Genomic DNA, 20356 nt, shown 5'->3' with positions numbered 1-20356 from the left:
CTCCTCCTTGTCCCCTCCCTACTCTGCTGTAGCCCCCTCTCCTCCCCCTCCCTGCAAGGTTGCCAGCACATGTAGCCAGTCTGTGTGGTGGGTTATGTCCCCCTCTGGCTGAGCCTCCTGGCAACAAAGAAATCACACTTCTGGTACCTGAGGTGTCACTGTCCCCTGTGTGCCTAGGAAGGGTTGCTGGTATTTTTTGGGCATCAGAACTCTTGGCAAAGCCCACCATGCCAAGTGACCCTTGCCGCAGCTGGGTGGTGCCCACAGGGTGAACCCCTGATCAGAGTGGGTGTATTAGGGTGGTGGACACACTGCAAATGAAGTGCACTAAGCTCTGTACTTCTGGCTACTCTTCTGCAGCCATCTCTTGAGGTGGGAACAGTTCTCTTTCTGCTCCTACTTCTGTTTACTCAGTCTTCACCTCCCTGACCACCCCCTGGGAGGAGTGCCAGGCCTGCTGTTTGGGACGAAACCATTTCCACATTACCTGCTTTGTTCTAAGACAGATTGGGAAACTTTTGCCACTACCAATCCACACCTTTTTTTATTTTTTTGTAGAACCTATTGCAGATAAGCTCAGAAAGTCAGAAAAAACGGATATACAGAGAAGATAATTTTGGTGAAATTGACTCACTTAACAAGATGTGATGTGGTTCCCTACTGATTAAAACTTCTGCCAGTCAGTTGACTTCCTTTTAGCACTTACAGACATCCCTGTGAACATTACTCCTCGTTAGTCTTTAAATGTGACTCAGGACATTATTTTTCACAGAAATCTCCTTCTTCAGCCTGACCAGGAACTCAGGACTTACTTGGAACAGTGAGGCGTTCATGTTGTGTGGCCTGTCCAGAGTGGTCCTAAGGACAATCAAGTTTATTCCACTGCTTTCATTTTGGCTTTTGATGTTGATACCGTTCCAGAACATGTTATGATTTACTGTTGTAACGTGAAACCCTGTATCTCATCTCCCATGCGTTGTTTCCAGTGTCTCCATTGTGGTCACACGTATTTGCAATGTGAGGTGAATCCTATTAGCAGACACTCACTTCATGTGTGGACTCCTTGCACCCAACTGCCCGATTGTGTGAACTGTTTTGTCCCACATTCTCCTCGCTCACCAGATTGCCCAATCTATAAAAAAAGGAAAACAGGAATCATGAATTCAAAACTGTTGATCGTCTATCCTACTCTGAGGCCCAACAGAAATTTGACCATACTCCAGCCAGTATCTTTAATGTGTATCTTTGCTTTTGTTGCATACTTCCCTCCTCCTGGACCCTCCTTACGTCCATCCTGTCTACCTTCCCTTCCCTTCTCTTTCCTTCTCCCTAATGGTTCCCCATTTCCTCCTCTTCAAGAACTGCTCCTTCTCCTCAGCTGGAGAAGATATCCTCTTCTCTGGTACCTGCTGGGTATGGGACTCACTCAAGGAACCTCCCTCCCTGGTGTCTCAGACACAAGAAGCCTCTTACTTCTAGTTGGATGTGAGACTCATGTTCTGTGGGCCTCAAGGCTGCTTGTTATCTTTCAGGTCCTGATATTGCTGTGACTTGCTCTCTTACTGTCCCAACCGCACCTCTTCTTGTCCTCTGAAACAGAGAAAGAAGATCCTTAAGTCTTTTGGAACACGTTCCCCTCCCCCTCCTGCCAACCACATAACGCCTCAGGGGATTTCACCCCCACCCTGTCAATTATGATCTATCTGGCGTCTTGTACTACTCTCCTTCAATGGAACTGTAATGATTATGATCGTCACCTTCTGGAATTGCATTCTCTTCTTCCTACCTACTCTGTAGCTAGTGTTGTGTTGCAGGAACCTTGTTTTGTGGATACTCATTTGCCAATTGTTTGTGGTTTCCAAGTCTTCTGCTGGCACTGTATTGGGCATTTGGGAGCTTCTGATGTTGTCTTTATGTTGGTCTGCATGTACATTGTTAGTTCTGTGGGATTTATTCTCTACAGTAACAACATGCAGTCTTTATCCCTCCCCCTCCAACTCCTCCTCCCCCCCCCCCCCCCCCCCACCCCCGACTGGCCTCCTACAATTCCTGCTCTTCTTGCGCTCCTTTTACAACTCCCTCCCCCTTCCTTTTCCTTGGAGATTTTAATGTCAACAACCCTTTGTGGGGTGGTACTGTGATGACTGACTCAGGCAGGATTGTTGATAACCTGCCTCCTCAACATTGGAGCCCACAACACTTTAGTGTGGCACATGGCACTTTCTCAGCCAGTTGAACTTCCATCTGTAGCCAAGGATTCCTCCCCTCCATTCAGTGGGGATTTCGTGGCAATTTTTGCGACAGTGATAATTTTTTGATTGTCTTATCTTCCCTTTGGCATCACTAGCCTGGATGTCCACCCAGGTGGGCCTTTACTAATGTGGTTTGTGAAGCCTTTTCCTTGGCTGACATCTCAACCGCTCCACCACACGACAACATTGATGACTCCATATGGAGTTTGACTGACGCCATCTGTTTGGCAGCTGCTTTGGCGATGCCTTTTTCCTCGGGTTCTCCCCGATAGAAGAGTGTCCCTGGGTGGTACCCCCAAATTGCTGCACCTATCAAAGAGCACCCTAGTGCCCTTCAAGGCTCCAAACGGCATCCATCTCTTGAACATCTCCTGGCCTTTAAACAGCTTCATGCCCAGGCCCGTTACCTTCTTAAAGGCCAGAAATCAATTTGTTGAGAACAATATGTCGCTGTCATAGTGCCACACTCCCTCTTTGCAGACATGGGCAAAGATCAGGCACATTTTTGGCCGCCGCTCTCCTACTGGTGTCCCAAGAATTTCCCTGAATGGTGTTATTCTCACCAGTCTGGATTTTACCGCTGAGCATTTTGCTTGGCATTTCACCCAGGCCTCAGTGTTGTCCACTATTCTCCCACATTCTGTCTTCTCAAACACCTTCTAGACAGACTCCCTTTATCTTACATTCCCCGCCACCGGGAACCTTACAATGCTCCATTTGCGAGTGGGAATTCGCCATTGCCCTTACTATCTACCCTAACTTGGCTCCTGGACCATACCAGGTGCAAACCGTTGCACCAGATCAGGTACAAAAACCAAATCCTTCAACAGATTTTGGTGACTAGTCAATTTTGTGTACTTGCCCTTTTCATCCGTGTCTGGAGCAAGGGGGGATTTCCTTCCCAGTGGAGAGAAAGTGTCATTATTTTAGTTTCAAAATCGGGTTAACTACTTCGTCAGATGGATAGCTATCATCCGAGTAGTTTAACCAATGTCCTTTGAAAGTTACTTGAATGTATGATGTGTCAAAGGTTGTATTGGATCCTTGAATTCCAGAATCTTTTGGTTCCGACCCAGGGTGGTTTTCACTGAGGCAGCACCACTGCAGATAATTTAATCCACCTAGAGTCTGCTATCCGAATGGCATTTGTCCGGCATCAACACAGTGTTGTTTGAGCTGTATGAGGTTATGGTACCACATGATGCCAGCACATCCTTGCCAACTTACATGAGTGACTGGTGGCTGGTCTTGATTTTTCTCTAGAACTTCCTTTCATTCCGCACTTTTCAGGTACAGGATGGTGCCTTCCATAGCAACTTCCATCTATTGGAGAGTGGGTTTCTGCAGGGTTCTGTTTTGAGTGCCCCTCTCATTCAAGTGACTGTCAATGGTCTGGTGGTGACTGTGGGGGCCTATGTTGTCCTCCTTTTTGTATGCTGATGAGTTTTGCATTTATTTTTGTTCATCTACAATAGGCATTGCTGAACGTAGACTGCAGGTAGTAATGTACCAAGTGCAATCTCAGGCTCTAACTCTTGACTTCCATTTTTTGGCTGCTAAGACCTGCATTATGCATTTTTGTCTTCACTGTCCAGTCCATCCCCATCCACATCTCAACCTTGACAGCCAATCCCTCAACATGGTGGACTCTTACCATCTTTTGGGATTGGTCTTGGATGCGTGGTTGACATGGCTTCTCCATCTTTGTCTGGTAAAGTGGACCTGTTGGTCACATATCAATGCTCTTTGATGCCTTGGCAACACCAACTGGGGTGCAGACCGCTCTACTCTGATATGGCTCTACACAGCATTGGTCCAGTGCCATCAAGATTATGGGAGTCTCGCATATGGCTTGGCATCACTTATGACTTTACAAATACTAGATCCGATACACCTTTATGACGTATGACTGGCAACTGGTGCCTTTAGTTGCAGGTTCCGCACCAACAACAGTTAATCACGTATGTGTTACACATAAACTTCTTCCCACAGCACCCAAACTACCATCTCGTCTTTTGAGATACGGAAATCTAATTCTCACAATGGCAGCCCAGGTATGGAGTTACAATCGCCATCTGCATCTGGACCCTTTTTTTCTGAACTCCAGATTTCCCCTCTAACATCTCTTCATCTTGCCCACTCACGTATACCTACGTAGTGCATCCCCCAGCCACAACTCTGTCTTGACATATGATAACGTTCAAAAGATTCTGCTCACCCTGCAGCCCTCCACTGCCAGTTGTTCTCCATTTTCAGTGCATTCTGGGATTCAGTAGTAGTCTATACTGATGGCTTGATGTGTGCTGGTCTCGTTGGCTTTGCCTACATTCATGAGGGATTTAATTAACTCCGCTCCTTGCCCTATGGCTGCAGTGTTTTCACTGTGGAATTGGTAACCCTCTCTCGTGCTCTTGAGCATATCCATTCCTGCACTGTTGACTCTGTCCTTATCTGTAGTAACACTTTGAGCAGTTTACAAACTCTTGACCAGTATTACCCTTTCCATCCCTTGGTCCTGATTTTCCTGGATTCCCTTGTTGCCCTCAAACAATGTGTACACTCAGTAGTCTTTGTCTGGACCCCAGGTCACATTGTGATCCCGGGGAACAAAATCACTGACAGACTGACTAAATTAACTATTGGCAAACTTCCTCGCAATCAGTTTCCAACATTGGACCATCGATCGGTATTATGCCATGAAGTTCTGATTTTTGTGCCAGACTTAATAATCTTCCTGACATGTGTCTGTAGCTCGTGGTCTCGTGGTTGCGTTCTTGCTTCCCGAGCATGGGGTCTTGGGTTTGATTCCCGGCGGTGTCAGGGATTTTCATCTGTCTCGAGATGATTGGGTGTTTGTGTTGTCCTCATCATTTCATCATCATTCATGAAAGTGGTGAGATTGGACTGAGCGAAGGTTGGAAATTTGTACCGGTGCTGATAATTGCGCAGTTGAGCGCCCCACAAACTGATCATGACTACCCTTGGTGTTTGCAGATGATGCCACAGTGGTCCACTCCAGCCCTCGCCCTATCTGCTCTTGTGCTCTTTTGCCCCCTTCTCATGTACTATTTTTGACTTGATGTTCTTCCTTTGTTTTCCTGTGCTTCTTTCACCCTGTTTGTGTCGCTAGTCTTTTCTGAGTGTTGTCAGGTGGGGTGCCTCTGGTAAGTGGGGGAGGTTGTTCGCCGTTGCACTTTATGCCTTTGGTGGCCTCCGGCTACTCCCTTGGTAGGGCATCTAACCTGCCTTTCTTCCTTTCCCTCCTTTTCTTCTTCCTTGTTCCTTTTCTTGGCTTTGTTGACCTTCAGTAGATCATGGGGTAGCACATTTAGTATTATCGCGAAATAGGGGAGAGAGTCACTCAAATGATACTGGATTTGGGGTGGACATCATTAAAACAAAGGCATTTTTTGTTGCGGCGGAAACTTCTCATGAAATTTCAATCACCAACTTTCTCCTCCAAATGCGAAAATATTTTGCTACGTAGAGAAAAATGATCACCAAAATCAAATAAGGGCAATCAGAGCTTGCTCGGAAAGATATAGGCGTTCATTTTTTCCGCGCAGTATATGAGATTGGAATAATGGAGAATTGTGAAGGTGGTTCGATGAACCCTCTGCCAGGCACTTAAATGTGATTTGCAGAGTATCAGTGTAGATGGGGTTTCTTTCCTTTGGTTTTGCACACTAGGTCCTCCTTTGGTGTTTAGTTTTGTTGACTTGTCTGTTAATGGTAGGAGAGATTGACAACCTCGTAGTTTGGTCACTTTAATGATTAAACCAACCAACCAACCATCTGTTAGTAGATTGAATTGAATTGCTCCTTATCTAACATCATGAAGTGTCTTACCTGCAGGTTATAGGGAGCAGAGTTCATCTGATCCAATTTAAAAGGTAGTTTTAAAAGTGGTTTGCATTATGCGTTCCAGTTGTATTTTTCAAGAAGTCCTACTTGCTTGGAGATTTTTTATGCCATCCACCGTAAGGGGATGGGGTTTGCCAATGGTGCCTACAGGATCAGGTTCATACCAAAATACTTTACTACATCTGGCATTTTTTGTTGCAGCGGAAACTTCTCATGAAATTTCAATCACCAACTTTCTCCTCCAAATGCGAAATTTCAATTACTAGCTATCTGGCAGCAACTCCTGTTGGTGTGAAAGGCATGATCTTGTCAGACCCATAATTACCAGTATTTTACCTGGTTGAATGCCGAGCCATGAAACCAACATTTTCAAATTCCCTCACATGTAGGATTTGCACTAGAGCTGACCTACTGATACTAGTGGCAAAATTCCAGACCTCCAGGAATGGTATCAGGTGCCAATCTAGATATTCAACAGGTCCAATCTCTGGGAACATATTTTAATTTCATTCATAGAATGATTTTATTAATAAGATACTTGTGCTGGAGTTGTGTGTGTGTGTGTGTGTGTGTGTGTGTGTGTGTGTGTGTGTTTGTTGAATGTTCATTCACTTTACCTTCCATCATCATTACCATGCATTAGAAAACTATTGCTGGATAAGGAGCTCTTATATGCGTCTCCATGTACTAATGTATTCAGCTGCACTTATCCATGTTGATGCTGTATGTATTTTGATGTCATCTACCAACCTTCCATTAGGTCATTGCCTCAGTCTTTTGTTATTTTTTGGAGTCCAACAACAAACTTCCTTGGCCCATCTAGCATCTATACATACAGCTACATGTACTGTCCACCTCCATTTCATTTTTATTGGAGTCAGAATTCTGTCTCCAACTCCAGTCTGTTTTAGATAGTTTTTCACATTAAAAGTCCATGTCTTGCAGTCACAAATGGTACCACTTTCAGTAATGGGTACTTGGGAAGCTTAATTTTGAAAAGTAATTTACCAAATGTACTGTAGGCTGATTTTACTTTCCTGTTCATTTCATTTTCTGACCATCCAGGCAAAGTCTTAAACTGCCCTTATTATTAGCTGAAAAGAACCAGTTTTGCTTATTCCTTACGTCAATTTGTTTTCTGGATTGCAAAGGAAGTGCTCTAGCAGAGTGACTAACTTGTTCAGAGTGTACTCTCATAAACCACGTTTGTTGTTTTGCTTTCGATTGCAAATAATAATAATAATAATAATAATAAGAATAAGTTTTGCGGTTCTTCAACATGAGAACATGCTACACGAGTTGGCTGTAGTAAAAACGTGATTATTTTAAATTCACCGTGCAACATTAGAATGTTTTCCTTTAAACTTTTTTGATAGTCACATTGTACACTAGTCTTACTGGAAAGTGGAGCCTTAAAAAGCTGAATGTTAAGTTAGTTGAAACGAGTGGAATTCATGATGTGAACTCTGATTTGCCTTTTTTTCTGATTAGTATTTTCACTTCTATGATGTTGTTTAGAAACATTTTTGTGAGGACATACCGGGAACACTGAGTGAATCCATCATCATCATTATTATTATTATTATTATTATTATTATTATTATTATTATTATTCACATACGGGCCCAAAAGGACCACTCGAGATACAATCCATCAATGTCACTTTTGATGGTTGGCCTTCCTTTGTGTCCAAATTTGTTTCATTCTTTCAGAATGAAGTTTCTTTCTTTCACCAGACCATGGTGTTCCAGTCCGTTTTCTAATTTCCCTCTGCCCAACTTTCCAAGCAAATATCTTTTGCCTGAACGTTTTTCTATCTGTAACATCTGCTTGAGCTATATCAGCTACTTTAAGATCCTCCCTAATAGCAGTGATCCATTTAATTGGCTCAGTTTTGGCTGTATTTATTTTTTCGTAGAATTCTACTATTTGTTTTGTGAACCTACTGGGTGCCATTCTTTTAATGTGTCCATAATATTTAAATCTTTGTTTTCTCATGTCACCATTTATGTCTGCATATTCTTCTATTTCCTTATTACTTCTCAGCCTATAAGTTTCCCCATCAGTAATTTTGGGGCCTAATATTTTCCTAATAATATTTTTTTTTTTTCTTTTCAATTTCTTCAATATCCCTCTTTCTATTTAATGTTTCTGTTTTATAAGGACATTCAGATTTAATTACAGTGTTGTAATGCCTAAGTTTACTGAATCTAGAAAGTGATTTTTTTATTATAAATATTTTGTATTAATCTGAATGCAGTTGTCATTTTTTGTCAGCAATCTTCGTTCGCAACTTTTTCCAGAGTGTTTTCTTGTATGATTTCCCCCAAGTATTCAAACTGAGAAACCCTTTTTATTTTTCCATATTTTGTGTTCAAAAACTTTGGTGCTTGTTTGTTGCATGTATGAATATATTCCGTTTTTTCGAATGATATTTGTAGTCCTACTTTTTCCGCAACTTCTTTAAGAATTTCAGTTTGTTTTGATCTGTGGTAATATCCCTAGTTAAGATTGTTAGATCATCTGCAAAGGTGAGGCAATCTACTCTAAATTGATTGATTGATCTATGGTTTGACTTGACTTTTGCTCTCGCCATTCTGTAATCACCTATTCTAAAACACAGTTAAACAGTAATGGGGAAAGTTCATCTCCCTGTTTAACACCAGTCTTTGTATCAAATGGTTCAGAAATTTCTGCCATGAATTCTAGTTTAGCGCTAATGTCAGTTAATGTTTCCTTAATCAGTGTTAGAGTTTTATTATCTAGCCCTTGCCCCTTTAAAATTTGGAAAAGAGATTCATGATCAACTGAGTCATAGGCCTTTTTAAAATCCACAAATGTACATACGACATTGTTACCAGAATTCCTTTGGTACCTAAGGATTAGTTTTAAATTGTTTTGGACAGGATCTGTGTGGTCAAAAGCCTACTTAGTATTCACCAGTTTTAGGCTGTAACTGTTCTGCTTGATAGAGTAAATAATGCGAGAGAGTTTTTTATGTGACCAAGAGAAGAGATACTCTTCTGTAATTATTAACAGCAGTTCTATCCCCTTTTTTATGCAATAGATGGATTAGGGCAGTTTTCCAGTCCTCAGGTATTTTCTCAATTTGCCAGATATGTCCTATTAGTTGAATGATCTCTCTCATAGTGTTAGAGCCAGCTGAAGTTAGTAGTTCTGCAACAAAACAGTTTTCCCCAGATACTTTATTGTTTTTAAATCTCTTAATTTGTTTAATTATTTCGATTTTGTTGGGTTCTTTAGAGTTAGGGTTGGAGTTATTAATTTGCAGTGGTTGGAATTTATTCACTGGTTCTGTTTCTCAAAATAATTAGCAAGTATCTTACAATTTTCCTGGTTGTTAGGAGCCAATCAGTCATTTTCATTTTTGTAGCAAAGACTTTGAGATAGGTAACCAGTTAGTTTTGTTTTGAATGTCCTATAAAAGTTTCTTGTATTTGACTTTGAGATAGGTAACCAGTTAGTTTTGTTTTGAATGTCCTATAAAAGTTTCTTGTATTGTTCTTTTGGAAGTCTTTTTCGATTTCTAAAAGTTGGGTATTTTTGTAGTTTCTTTTAGTCTGTCAGATTAATTTAGATGTTTCTTTTTTTTACTGTTAGAAAGATGATGTTCATATTTTCACTTTTGTTGCTATTCCAGTTTTTGAATGCCGTATGCCCAGACTTAACTGCAGTTTCACAATCCGCTTTCCACCGAGGGTGTTTTTGTTTCTTTGGAAGCAGAATTAAATTTTGTGTTGTTGTGATGAACTTTTCTTTTAGGCTTTGCCAATTAGTGAATTGTTTTTTGTCAAGTTTGCTTGTTAGAGTTAGGGTTATTTTAGCAGTGTCAAATTTTGGGATAACAATTTTTGTTTTGAAGAGTTTTTGAGGTTGAAGTTTTACTGTTATTCGCATTAAATAATTGTCAGAATCTATATTAGCCCCTTTCCTAACTTGGACGTTTAAAATTTCTCTGTAGTTAGGGTATGAAATTGCTACATGATGGATTTGAAAAAACTCCCCAATAAATGTATTGGGTGCCTGCCAAGTTTCTTGTTTGGAAGGGTTCTTTTTAAACTGTGATGACATGATTTTAAGGAAAATTTTTGCATATTTCAACAAGTCCTTGGCCATTTTGGTTTATCCATTTACACACTGGAAATCCATCCTCTATTATGAGCATTAAAATCACCCATTAAAATTGTAACATTGTTTGAGGGAGTTTTCAAGATGATGCTTTCTAACAATTCCCAAACTTCATTAACTTCTTCAGGTTTTTTATGGTTATCCTCATTGACTGGCATATGGGCATTAATGAAAATGTGTGCCTTATTTGCACATTCAAGAGAAATTGTCATTAGTCAGCTATTTATTGGTTTTACCTCCATTATTGATTTAAAAATATTTTTGGAGACTGCAAAAGCAAGTCCCAGATGTCGTGTATTATGAAGTATTTTTTTATCAGTTTTACTTTTAAAAAGACAATAATTGCTGAAATCCATGGTGTTATTGTCCATCATTTGTGTTCCTGGAATTGGCAGAATTTGAATATTCTATTCTTTTAATGTATCTTCCAATTTATGAAGTTTACCTGGTTGCAAAAGTGTTGGTATGTTAAGTGTTGCAAAAAAATTATTTCTTTCAGTTTTAAGTTGACCAGAGACTCGGACACCCTCTGTTGAATCACACTGCAGTTTAACCTGGCCGCCCCAGAATCCGAAAGACCAGTTGTGACAGTAATACTGGCAGTGAATTGACCACCTGGGGTAATACTGTGATTATCAAAATGCTCCGTGGTGATTGTACCTGAAATCTTGTGGGGTTGAGTAGACTCATTGAGTGAACTCAGTATGTTAAGCCTGGAAGGGTTAGTTCCAGAATATAAATTTCAGCCACACCACTGGTGAACTGACATTGACCACTTTGCCACTTGCTCCAACACAGACATAAAGTTGATTTGGTTTTATTTTGCCTTGGTCCATGACTGCTTATTCTGTAGTCGCAGCTGTCTTTATTATATTGCACAACTCATTGGGTAAGACAATTTTTCCAGAGTGCAGATCAATGTGATATGTACCATTTCCAAGTTGCATCCCAGAACATTCAAGAATATTGTAGAACATTTGAAAATATTCATAAACACTGAGAAATATTCATAAAAGCTTGAGAACATTATAGAACAGTCCCATATTTTTTCCATGAAATGTATATTGACGAAAAAAAGACAAATGATACCCCAGTGACCACCAGGATGTGATGGTGATCAGTTCACTCATATCTCTGCAACCACATCATCAACTCCCACACAATCACTATAGTGCACAATAGGGAAAGTTAATTTACAGTGAAGTGGCCTATTTGTGAAAAGTGTGACAGGAGCATCTGTCAGAGAAAGCTTGCAAACCTATATCTAACAGAAATGCAAAATAATGTGCCAGTATTTGAACATCATATTTTTTTCACAATTTTTACTGTTACCCAACTGAATACAGCTGTTACAACATCTAAAATAGTTTCTTTGGTACTTTTCAGGTGATGGTAAAATTCTGTATCGAATGCGTGGTCATTCGACAGAAGTTGTATCACTGTCATGGTGCCCTGTCAGCCAAAATGTGTGCAGTCAGCAAGAGGAGAACAAAGACATGTTGCTTGCATCGGGTGGAAAAGACAAAGAAGTCTACGTCTGGCGTGCTGGAGGTGATGGCCGCTACGAGCTGTTGCTGAATTTACCTGATGCTCCTTTAACTGGTCAACACAGGTTTGGAAGCTTGGAATCTTCTGTAGTTGCCGAAATTTACCAATATATTTAAAAAGATTATTATTTGTAAAATAAGCAACTTTTGATATGTTCTCATTTGAGTGAATTTTTATTAATGCATTGTGCAGTTCTGGTAATAGTGATATCTCTTATAGTTTTCTGCTAATAAAGGTAACTGTTACCGTTTGATTACAAATGTGAAAAGTTTAATCTAGGAGAAGACATATCAGATCTGATAAAGGTGCCGTGCACAGTAGCTGTCTACCTAAAAACCTTGGAAAGTATCAAATCATTTTGAATACAGAACTGTTTGAAATTTAGTGCCTTATTATAGATTTCTGCCAAGCATTTCAGGGTGATCATTTTGCGTAGGTGACAATTTTCATTTGTGTAACATTTACTGTATAGTTAAACTGATATTCATCTACCCTGTGGTGTAGAGGACAATGAGGCACGTCAATCTTTTGCCGTATGGAACTTTGCCTACTGCCTCACTCTCCAGTAGTCCCTTCTCCTGCAGTGAATCTTCAGATCAGCCTTAAAAAGTCATTTTTGAGGGCTTTAGTCCTATCTTATCTCTCACTTTTACTTCCTCCGTTTACCTTAGCAAGCAGTCTTTTGACATTTACTGGAGATGTCCAGACCGCCTCAGTACTTGCTTGTGTAAGTTTTCGCTAGCACCTTTTCACTTAAGTTTTTCCGAATGACAATGTTTTGAAACTTACCTATGCCAGTTTGGTTTTGCAATTTTGGAAGTATCTTATTGCTTCTCCTTGCATCTTTTTTGCACTCTTACATCCCATCAAATATTTACATCCATGTTCTTCATCTGTTTGTGTTATAGATCAGGGATCAGCTTATATATTAACTTTAAACTCGCCAGTGAGGTTCTGTGATGTCATTGCCAAACTTTCTGTGTCTGTGTGCTTCGAGATTCAATTTAGAAGCCTCTGCTACTGCTCATCTAACTGAAAACTCATCACCTTAGCCTGTTGTCAGGTACAAGCGGACTCAATCTGCTTAGAAAGGAGAGTGAGTACACGAGTTTACAAGTATAACTGCACACTGAGGCATTGCTGCAACGTACGGAATTGCTGGACGTGATGATTGTCGTGTGTGTGTGTGTGTGTGTGTGTGCGTGTGTGTGTGTGTGTGTGTGTGTGAAAGAGGGAGAGAGAGAGAGAGAGAGAGAGAGAGAGAGAGAGAGAGGAGGAAAATGTCAATATTCAGGGATATGACAGGAATGCTTGTTTGAAGCAAAAAATTTCATATCAACATAAGCCCTATTCCAGATGGTTTCTGAGATAGAACACATTTCATGTACATTTGCTTTTGATATAATAATATGCATATATGTGTTTTACCTACCCAAACTCTGTGGCTTCTTATTTGAGCCCAACCTACCTTGTTGCCTGGAACCTCTTTGCTCAGGATGCCTTTCTGCCATGGAACTAGTGTGCTGAATGCATTTTCATCCATGGTGTGATGTGAGTGAAGTAGTGCGAGGGATTGAGAGTGTATCAGAGGGAAGCATCAGTTAACTGTGTTTGTACATTTACTGGTTAAAATTCCACACACCTTTATTAATGAAGATTATGCAGATATGGCAGACGTTTATGGTTTGTACAATGGTTGTACTGCTGCTGCTGAAGAAGAATACTGTCAGCACTTTCAGACATCTGGAATTCCTGGTCATAGATAGTTTACGAGAGCTTTCTGTGCATTACGTGAAACAGGTATTTTTTCAAGTTCCCATTTTTCGTAACACACTGTTGAAATGGTGCAGTGTGGTCCAACTACCGCAACACAGCTACTTTCTGTGCGAATCTATGTCCCACGAGCACATGCTGATAGTTATTAAAGCACATGGTTTAATGTTTAACCTGACTATGTATTGAATAATACAGAAAAAATGATGACGTTTGTAAAATGTATTCTGTCCCAGAAACAATTTGGAATAGAACATAACATATTCATATGAAGTTTTTTCCTTCATTTGGTTGTTCCTGTCGTATCCCTGAAAATTAACTATTCAATCAGGGTAACCCTGTATGTATATGTGTAATGGGCAGTCAAATGAAAACCAAACAGACTGAAAAAAAGTAAGTAAACTGTTTATTATTACAAATGTAGTAAATGTAACTGTAATACATTTGCTCCAGTATGAGAAAAAATTGTCAATGCCTTCATGGCAAAAAGTTTGCAGTTGCCTACAGAATCATGATTGTACCCAAGGGTGTATCTCTTTGTCCAAGGCAAGTCAGTGGGCACAAATGCCTTTCTTCAGGGCACCAAAAATTTGCAAATCACAAGGGAAGAGATCAGGACTATGGAGGATGTGTAAGGGTTTCCCTGCAAAACTTCTGCACGGTAGTTGAAACAACAGGCATACCAGCTCCTGGAAAGTCATGACCTCCTTCGACTGCAAGGGCCTGCTTCTCATCCACTTTCCAGAACACAGCAACACGTTTAATGCACAGTAGCACTTGCACACTTTGTAAAAATTGAAGCTTGCCCTTGAGTCCAAATGCTCAAGAATGTTGCCAGATACCATCGTTCTCTTGGTGGATAATGCCGGCCCACATGTTGCCAAGGATATATTGAATATGCTGCAGAAGTTTTGCTGGAAGCCGTTAAATGTCCTCCATAAGGGTCCATTCTCTCCCCATGTGGTTTCCATATGTTTGGAGCTCTGAAGAAAGACATTCATGGCTCTCTATTTGCTCCAAAGAGCTGCACACCTGAGTATAATCATGATTCTGTAGGCAGTGGCAAACACATTGCCATGTAGCCATTGACTGTCTTGTGTCACAATGGGATGTAGATGTTAACAGTTATGATGGTATGTATCTGGGGATTGTGAGGACCATCCATTAAGTACCCTGTCTGCCAATCCGTTCATCAAATTTTTCATCTAGGAAGTCCATGACAGTAACTGCATAGTGCTGGGGTGCCCCATCCTGTCACTACATAAACTTTCCTGTGTTCTAAAAATGGACTATTCTCCATTGCCACAAGTGGATTTGTAGAATCCCAGTAGACACAGTTATGTCTGCTCACTCTGCCATTCACCTAAAAAGTTGCTTTGTCACTCCAATGAATACTTTTGCACAACTTACATCATGATTTTTGTCGCAGTGTGTATAAAATACAGAATTCCATACGCCTATCTTGATCATCTTCATTTAGGGTAAAGTAGGCCTATATGATCTCTTTCAGGTGTTTCTGAATTCTCTGTGGGCTTGGTTGTGCAATTCCATAATCCTTGGGCACTTTTCTTTGAGGTTTAGTCAGTAGCAGACTTTGGCTTACCTAAATGAAGAAGCTCCACCATTGACACAGTCTCTTCAAATCTTAATAAATCCAATTTGCAGATATCTTGTTAAGATGGAGATTGGATGTTTGGAAAACATTCTATAAAATCACACTAATCACTGTAATTATGACCATGTTTCTATCTTGTTCACAAAACAAATGTGCACACTGAAGTGTAGCTAACTTTCTGTTCATTGTTTCTCAGATAACAACAGTTAACAAAACTTCAAGCTCCACTACACACAGCAGGCGGCTACACAGGTAGCAGGGGTTGTGTGGCGTGGACTGGGCAGTTTTTTAGGTTAGATGGCCTCGAGCAAGTACAGAAAGGGCAACAGCCTCAAAGGGTGCGGGGCAAAGTCAGGATATGCAGGGACCAAGCAGCAATCGGTATTGTAATTGTAAACTGTCGAAGCTGCATTGGTAAAGTACCAGAACTTCAAGCGCTTATAGAAAGCACTGAAGCTGAAATCGTTATAGGTACAGAAAGCTGGCACACTGGACTCACATTCGGGAGGACGACAGTTCAATCCCGCGTCCGGCCATCCTGATTTAGGTTTTCCATGATTTCCCTAAATCGCCCCAGGTAAATGCCGGGATGGTTCCTTTCAAAGGGCACGGCCGACTTCCTTCCCCGTCCTTCCCTAATCCGATGAGACCGATGACCTCGCTGTCTGGTCTCCTTCCCCCAAAAAACCAACCAACAGAAAGCTGGCTGAAGCCAGAGATAAATTCTGCCGAAATTTTTACAAAGGCACAGACGGTGTTTAGAAAGGATAGATTTCATGAAACCGGTGGTGGCGTGTTTGTCGCTGTTAGTAGTAGTTTATACTGTAGTGAAGTAGATGTGGATAGTTCCTGTGAATTATTATGGGTGGAGGTTACACTCAACAACCGAGCTAGGTTAATAATTGGATCCTTTTACCGACCTCCCGACTCAGCAGCATTAGTGGCTGAACAACTGAAAGAAAATCTGGAATACATTTCACATAAATTTTCTCAGCATGCTATAGTCTTAGGTGGAGATTTCAATCTACCAGATATAGACTGGGACACTCAGATGTTTAGGACGGGTGGTAGGGACAGAGCATTGAGTGACATTATACTGAGTGCACTATCCGAAAATTACCTCTAGCAATTAAACAGAGAACCAACTCGTGGAGATAACATCTTGGACCCACTGATAACAAACAGATCCGAACTTTTCGACTCTGTAAGCGCAGAGCAGGGAATCAGTGATCATAAGGCCATTGCAGCATCCCTGAATATGGAAATAAATAGGAATATAAAAAAAGGGAGGAAGGTTTATCTGTTTAGCAAGAGTAATAGAAGGCAGATTTCAGACTACCTAACAGATCAAAACAAAAATTTCTGTTCCAACACTGACAATGTTGAATGTTTATGGAAAAAGTTCAGGGCAATCGTAAAATGCTGTTTCAGACAGGTATGTGCCGAGTAAAACTGTGAGGGACGGGAAAAACCCACCATGGTTCAACAACAAAGTTAGGAAACTACTGCGAAAGCAAAGAGAGCTTCACTGCAAGCTCAAACGCAGCCAAAACCTCTCAGACAAACAGAAGCTAAACAATGTCAAAGTTAGCATAAGGAGGGCTATGTGTGAAGCGTTCAGTGAATTCGAAAGTAAAATTCTATGTACTGACTTGACAGAAAATCCTAGGAAGTTCTGGTCTTACGTTAAATCAGTAAGTGGCTCGAAACAGCATATCCAGACACTCCGGGATGATGATGGCAGTGAAACAGAGGATGACACGCGTAAAGCTGAAATACTAAACACCTTCTTCCAAAGCTGTTTCACAGAGGTAGACCACACTGCAATTCCTTCTCTAAATCCTCGCACAAACGAAAAAATGGCTGACATCGAAATAAGTGTCCAAGGAATAGAAAGGCAACTGGAATCACTCAACAGAGGAAAGTCCACTGGACCTGACGGGATACCAATTCGATTCTACACAGAGTACGCGAAAGAACTTGCCCCCCTTCTAACAGCCATGTACTGCAAGTCTCTAGAGGAATGGAAGGTTCCAAATGATTGGAAAAGAGCACAGGTAGTCTCAGTATTCAAGAAGGGTCGTCGAGTAGATGCGCAAAACTATAGGCCTATACCTCTGACGTCGATCTGTTGAAGAATTTTAGAACATGTTTTTTGCTCGCGTATCATGTCGTTTCTGGAAATCCAGAATCTACTCTGTAGGAATCAACATGGATTCCGGAAACAGCGATCGTGTGAAACCCAACTCGCTTTATTTGTTCATGAGACCCAGAAAATATTAGATACAGGCTACCAGGTAGACGCCATTTTCCTTGACTTCTGGAAGGCGTTTGATACAGTTCCACACTGTCGCCTGATAAACAAAGTAAGAGCCTACGGAATATCAGACCACCTGTGTGGCTGGATTGAAGAGTTTTTAGCAACCAGAACACAGCACGTTGTTCTCAATGGAGAGACATCTACAGACGTTAAAGTAACCTCTGGCGTGCCACAGGGGAGTGTTATGGGACCATTGCTTTTCACAATATATGTAAATGACCTAGTAGATAGTGTCGGAAGTTCCATGTGGCTTTTCGCGGATGATGCTGTAGTATACAGAGAAGTTACAGCATTAGAAAATTGCAGCGAAATGCAGGAAGATCTGCAGCGGATAGGCACTTGGTGCAGGGAGTGGCAACTGGCCCTTAACATAGACAAATGTAATGTATTGCGAATACATAGAAAGAAGGATCCTTTATTGTATGATTATATGATAGCAGAACAAACACTAGTTGCAGTTACTTCTGTAAAATATCTGGGAGTATGCGTGCGGAACAATTTGAAGTGGAATGATCATATAAAATTAATTGTTGGTAAGGCGGGTACCAGGTTGAGATTCATTGGGAGAGTCCTTAGAAAATGTAGTCAATCAACAAAGGAGGTGGCTTACAAAACACTCGTTTGACCTGTACTTGAGTATTGCTCATCAGTGTGGGATCTGTACCAGGTCGGGTTGACAGAGGAGATAGAGAAGATCCAAAGAAAAGCGATGCGTTTCGTCACAGGGTTATTTGGTAAGCGTGATAGCATTACGAAGATGTTTAGCAAACTCAAGTGCCAGACTCTGCAAGAGAGGCACTCTGCATCGCGGTGTAGCTTGCTGTCCAGGTTTTGACAGGGTGCGTTTCTGGATGAGGTATCGAGTATATTGCTTCCCCCTACTTATACCTCCTGTGGAGATCATGACTGTAAAATTAGAGAGATTCGAGCGCACATGGAGGCTTTCCGGCAGTCGTTCTTCCCGTGAACCATACGCGACTGGAACAGGAAAGGGAGGTAATGACAGTGGCACGTAAAGTGCCCTCCGCCACACACCGTTAGGTAGCTTGCGGAGTATAAATGTAGATGTAGATGTAGTGGCAACTGATTTTTGGCTCAGTCCATAGATGACATTCTCATTGCATGAAGTTCAGAAAAAGAACACTTGCGACATCCAACCACTCATTTTGAACATCTTGCTAAGTATGGTCTGAAGATTAAAGTAGGGAAGTCTGTTTGGCACTCAGAAAATAAACTCTTTAGGCTACATTATTAAGCCAGAAGGTGTCAAACCAGACTTGGAGAGAGTATCAGGCATTGTAAAAACACCTCATCCAGAAATAATGAATCAGTTGCAACCATTTCTTGGCACACCCTACATCTTCACCATCTTCTTGAATGTGCTACACAAAACAAAATTTTTCTAAATGACCATCTGGAGGGATGTAAGAAAAATGACAGAAGGAACATAGAGTAGACTCCATAAACAACTGAACAATTTGAAAAGTAAAATGAAAATCTAGTCCAAGCTGCACTGCAAACTTTCCTAATTGTTGGGTATGAGTGTGCATTATTTGTGAATCCATTATTTTTCACCACAGGAGCAGCCCTACAAAAGAGTCGTAGACTCATTGTGAACCTCCTTAGCCTCAGCACTGCAATTAACATTCTCTGGTTCCCCCTTTGGCAAGATCACCAGACTTAAAAGTTTCAGCATCAGTACAAATAGATTCACACACACTTTCCATATGTTCATTACTCATCATATTATTTGTATCATAAAGATCAAAGTTATCATCATCATCATCATTAACGCTTTCACCCCCTCCTCCCCCCAACATTCTTACTCGTCTCTTCACTGTGTAGATTATGAAAACATTCTACATCTAGTCTACATTCATATCTTCACCCAGTTTCTAAATCTCTCCTATTGATTTCAAAAAATTTCTATCAAAATGTAATCTACCCATCTGCTGAGCGCCCTTACTATTGAATCCTCCTATGTATATCTCGCAAAGAGACCATGAGGATAAAATCAGAGAGATTAGAGCCCACACAGAAGCATACCGACAATCTTTCATTCCACGGACAATACAAGACTGGAATAGAAGGGAGAACCGATAGAGGTACTCGAAGTACCCTCCACCACACACCGTCAGGTGGCTTGCGGAGTATGGATGTAGATGTAGATGTAGATTTCACATTACCGTCTTTGGTCCTATAGTGTTTTGCCTGATTCCAGTGTTTTCTCTCACTCCAAACTGACAGACACCTATTGAGGTAACCTTCAGTCATCCTGATCTTGTCTCAAGATATGGTATTCCCTCCTCTCTCTCCCATGGGCTATTCATGTTATCTATTTCTCTGTTACTCTTCATGTCTCTATCACTCCATTGATTGTCCCTTTTATTTCCTCATTTCTGAAGTCATGCCCATCGTTCATCACATAGTTATCCTGATTATTACTCTGATTCCACCAGTTTGGTTGATATCTCTAATTAATACGAAAGTTACTGTCTTTTGCTTTCCATTTCATTCTAAGGTGCTGTTGATTTTGTCCATGTATTTTCGGAATTACTCTGCAAATTTGTGTAGTCCATACACAAGTCCCTGCTGTGCTCTATTTGGAAGTCTTTTCAATGCATCAATTTGAGTGAGTTCATTACATGGTTTGTTTAAATGAATTAGTCTCCTAAGTTGTTTTTTGCAAAATGAATTTGCTTGCCTGCCCCTTTCTATAAATCACTCCATTCAAAAATTCACTCTTTATTCTTACTTGCTCTGTTTCAGACCAAAATGTATTAAAAGAATACCTCTTAGATTCATCATAAGACATATCGGTATTAACATTTTGAT

The 20356-nt window shown here is 40.8% G+C and overlaps 1 protein-coding gene across 1 annotated transcript in view; it reads left to right on the top strand.

The window, feature by feature from the left end:
• Positions 1-20356, top strand: part of LOC126474025 (gem-associated protein 5) — a 343111-nt gene that overhangs the window by 17639 nt on the left and 305116 nt on the right. The window contains exon 3 of the mRNA XM_050101432.1: positions 11652-11877. Within this exon, the coding sequence (XP_049957389.1) occupies positions 11652-11877 (226 nt within the window). The remainder of the gene's footprint in view (positions 1-11651; positions 11878-20356) is intronic.

This window comes from Schistocerca serialis, chromosome 4 (genome assembly GCF_023864345.2).
Source record: "Schistocerca serialis cubense isolate TAMUIC-IGC-003099 chromosome 4, iqSchSeri2.2, whole genome shotgun sequence".
Classification (NCBI taxonomy): Eukaryota; Metazoa; Arthropoda; class Insecta; order Orthoptera; family Acrididae; genus Schistocerca; species Schistocerca serialis.
Note: the sequence above shows the minus strand (reverse complement) of the source record. Positions and strands in the feature narration are given on the sequence as shown.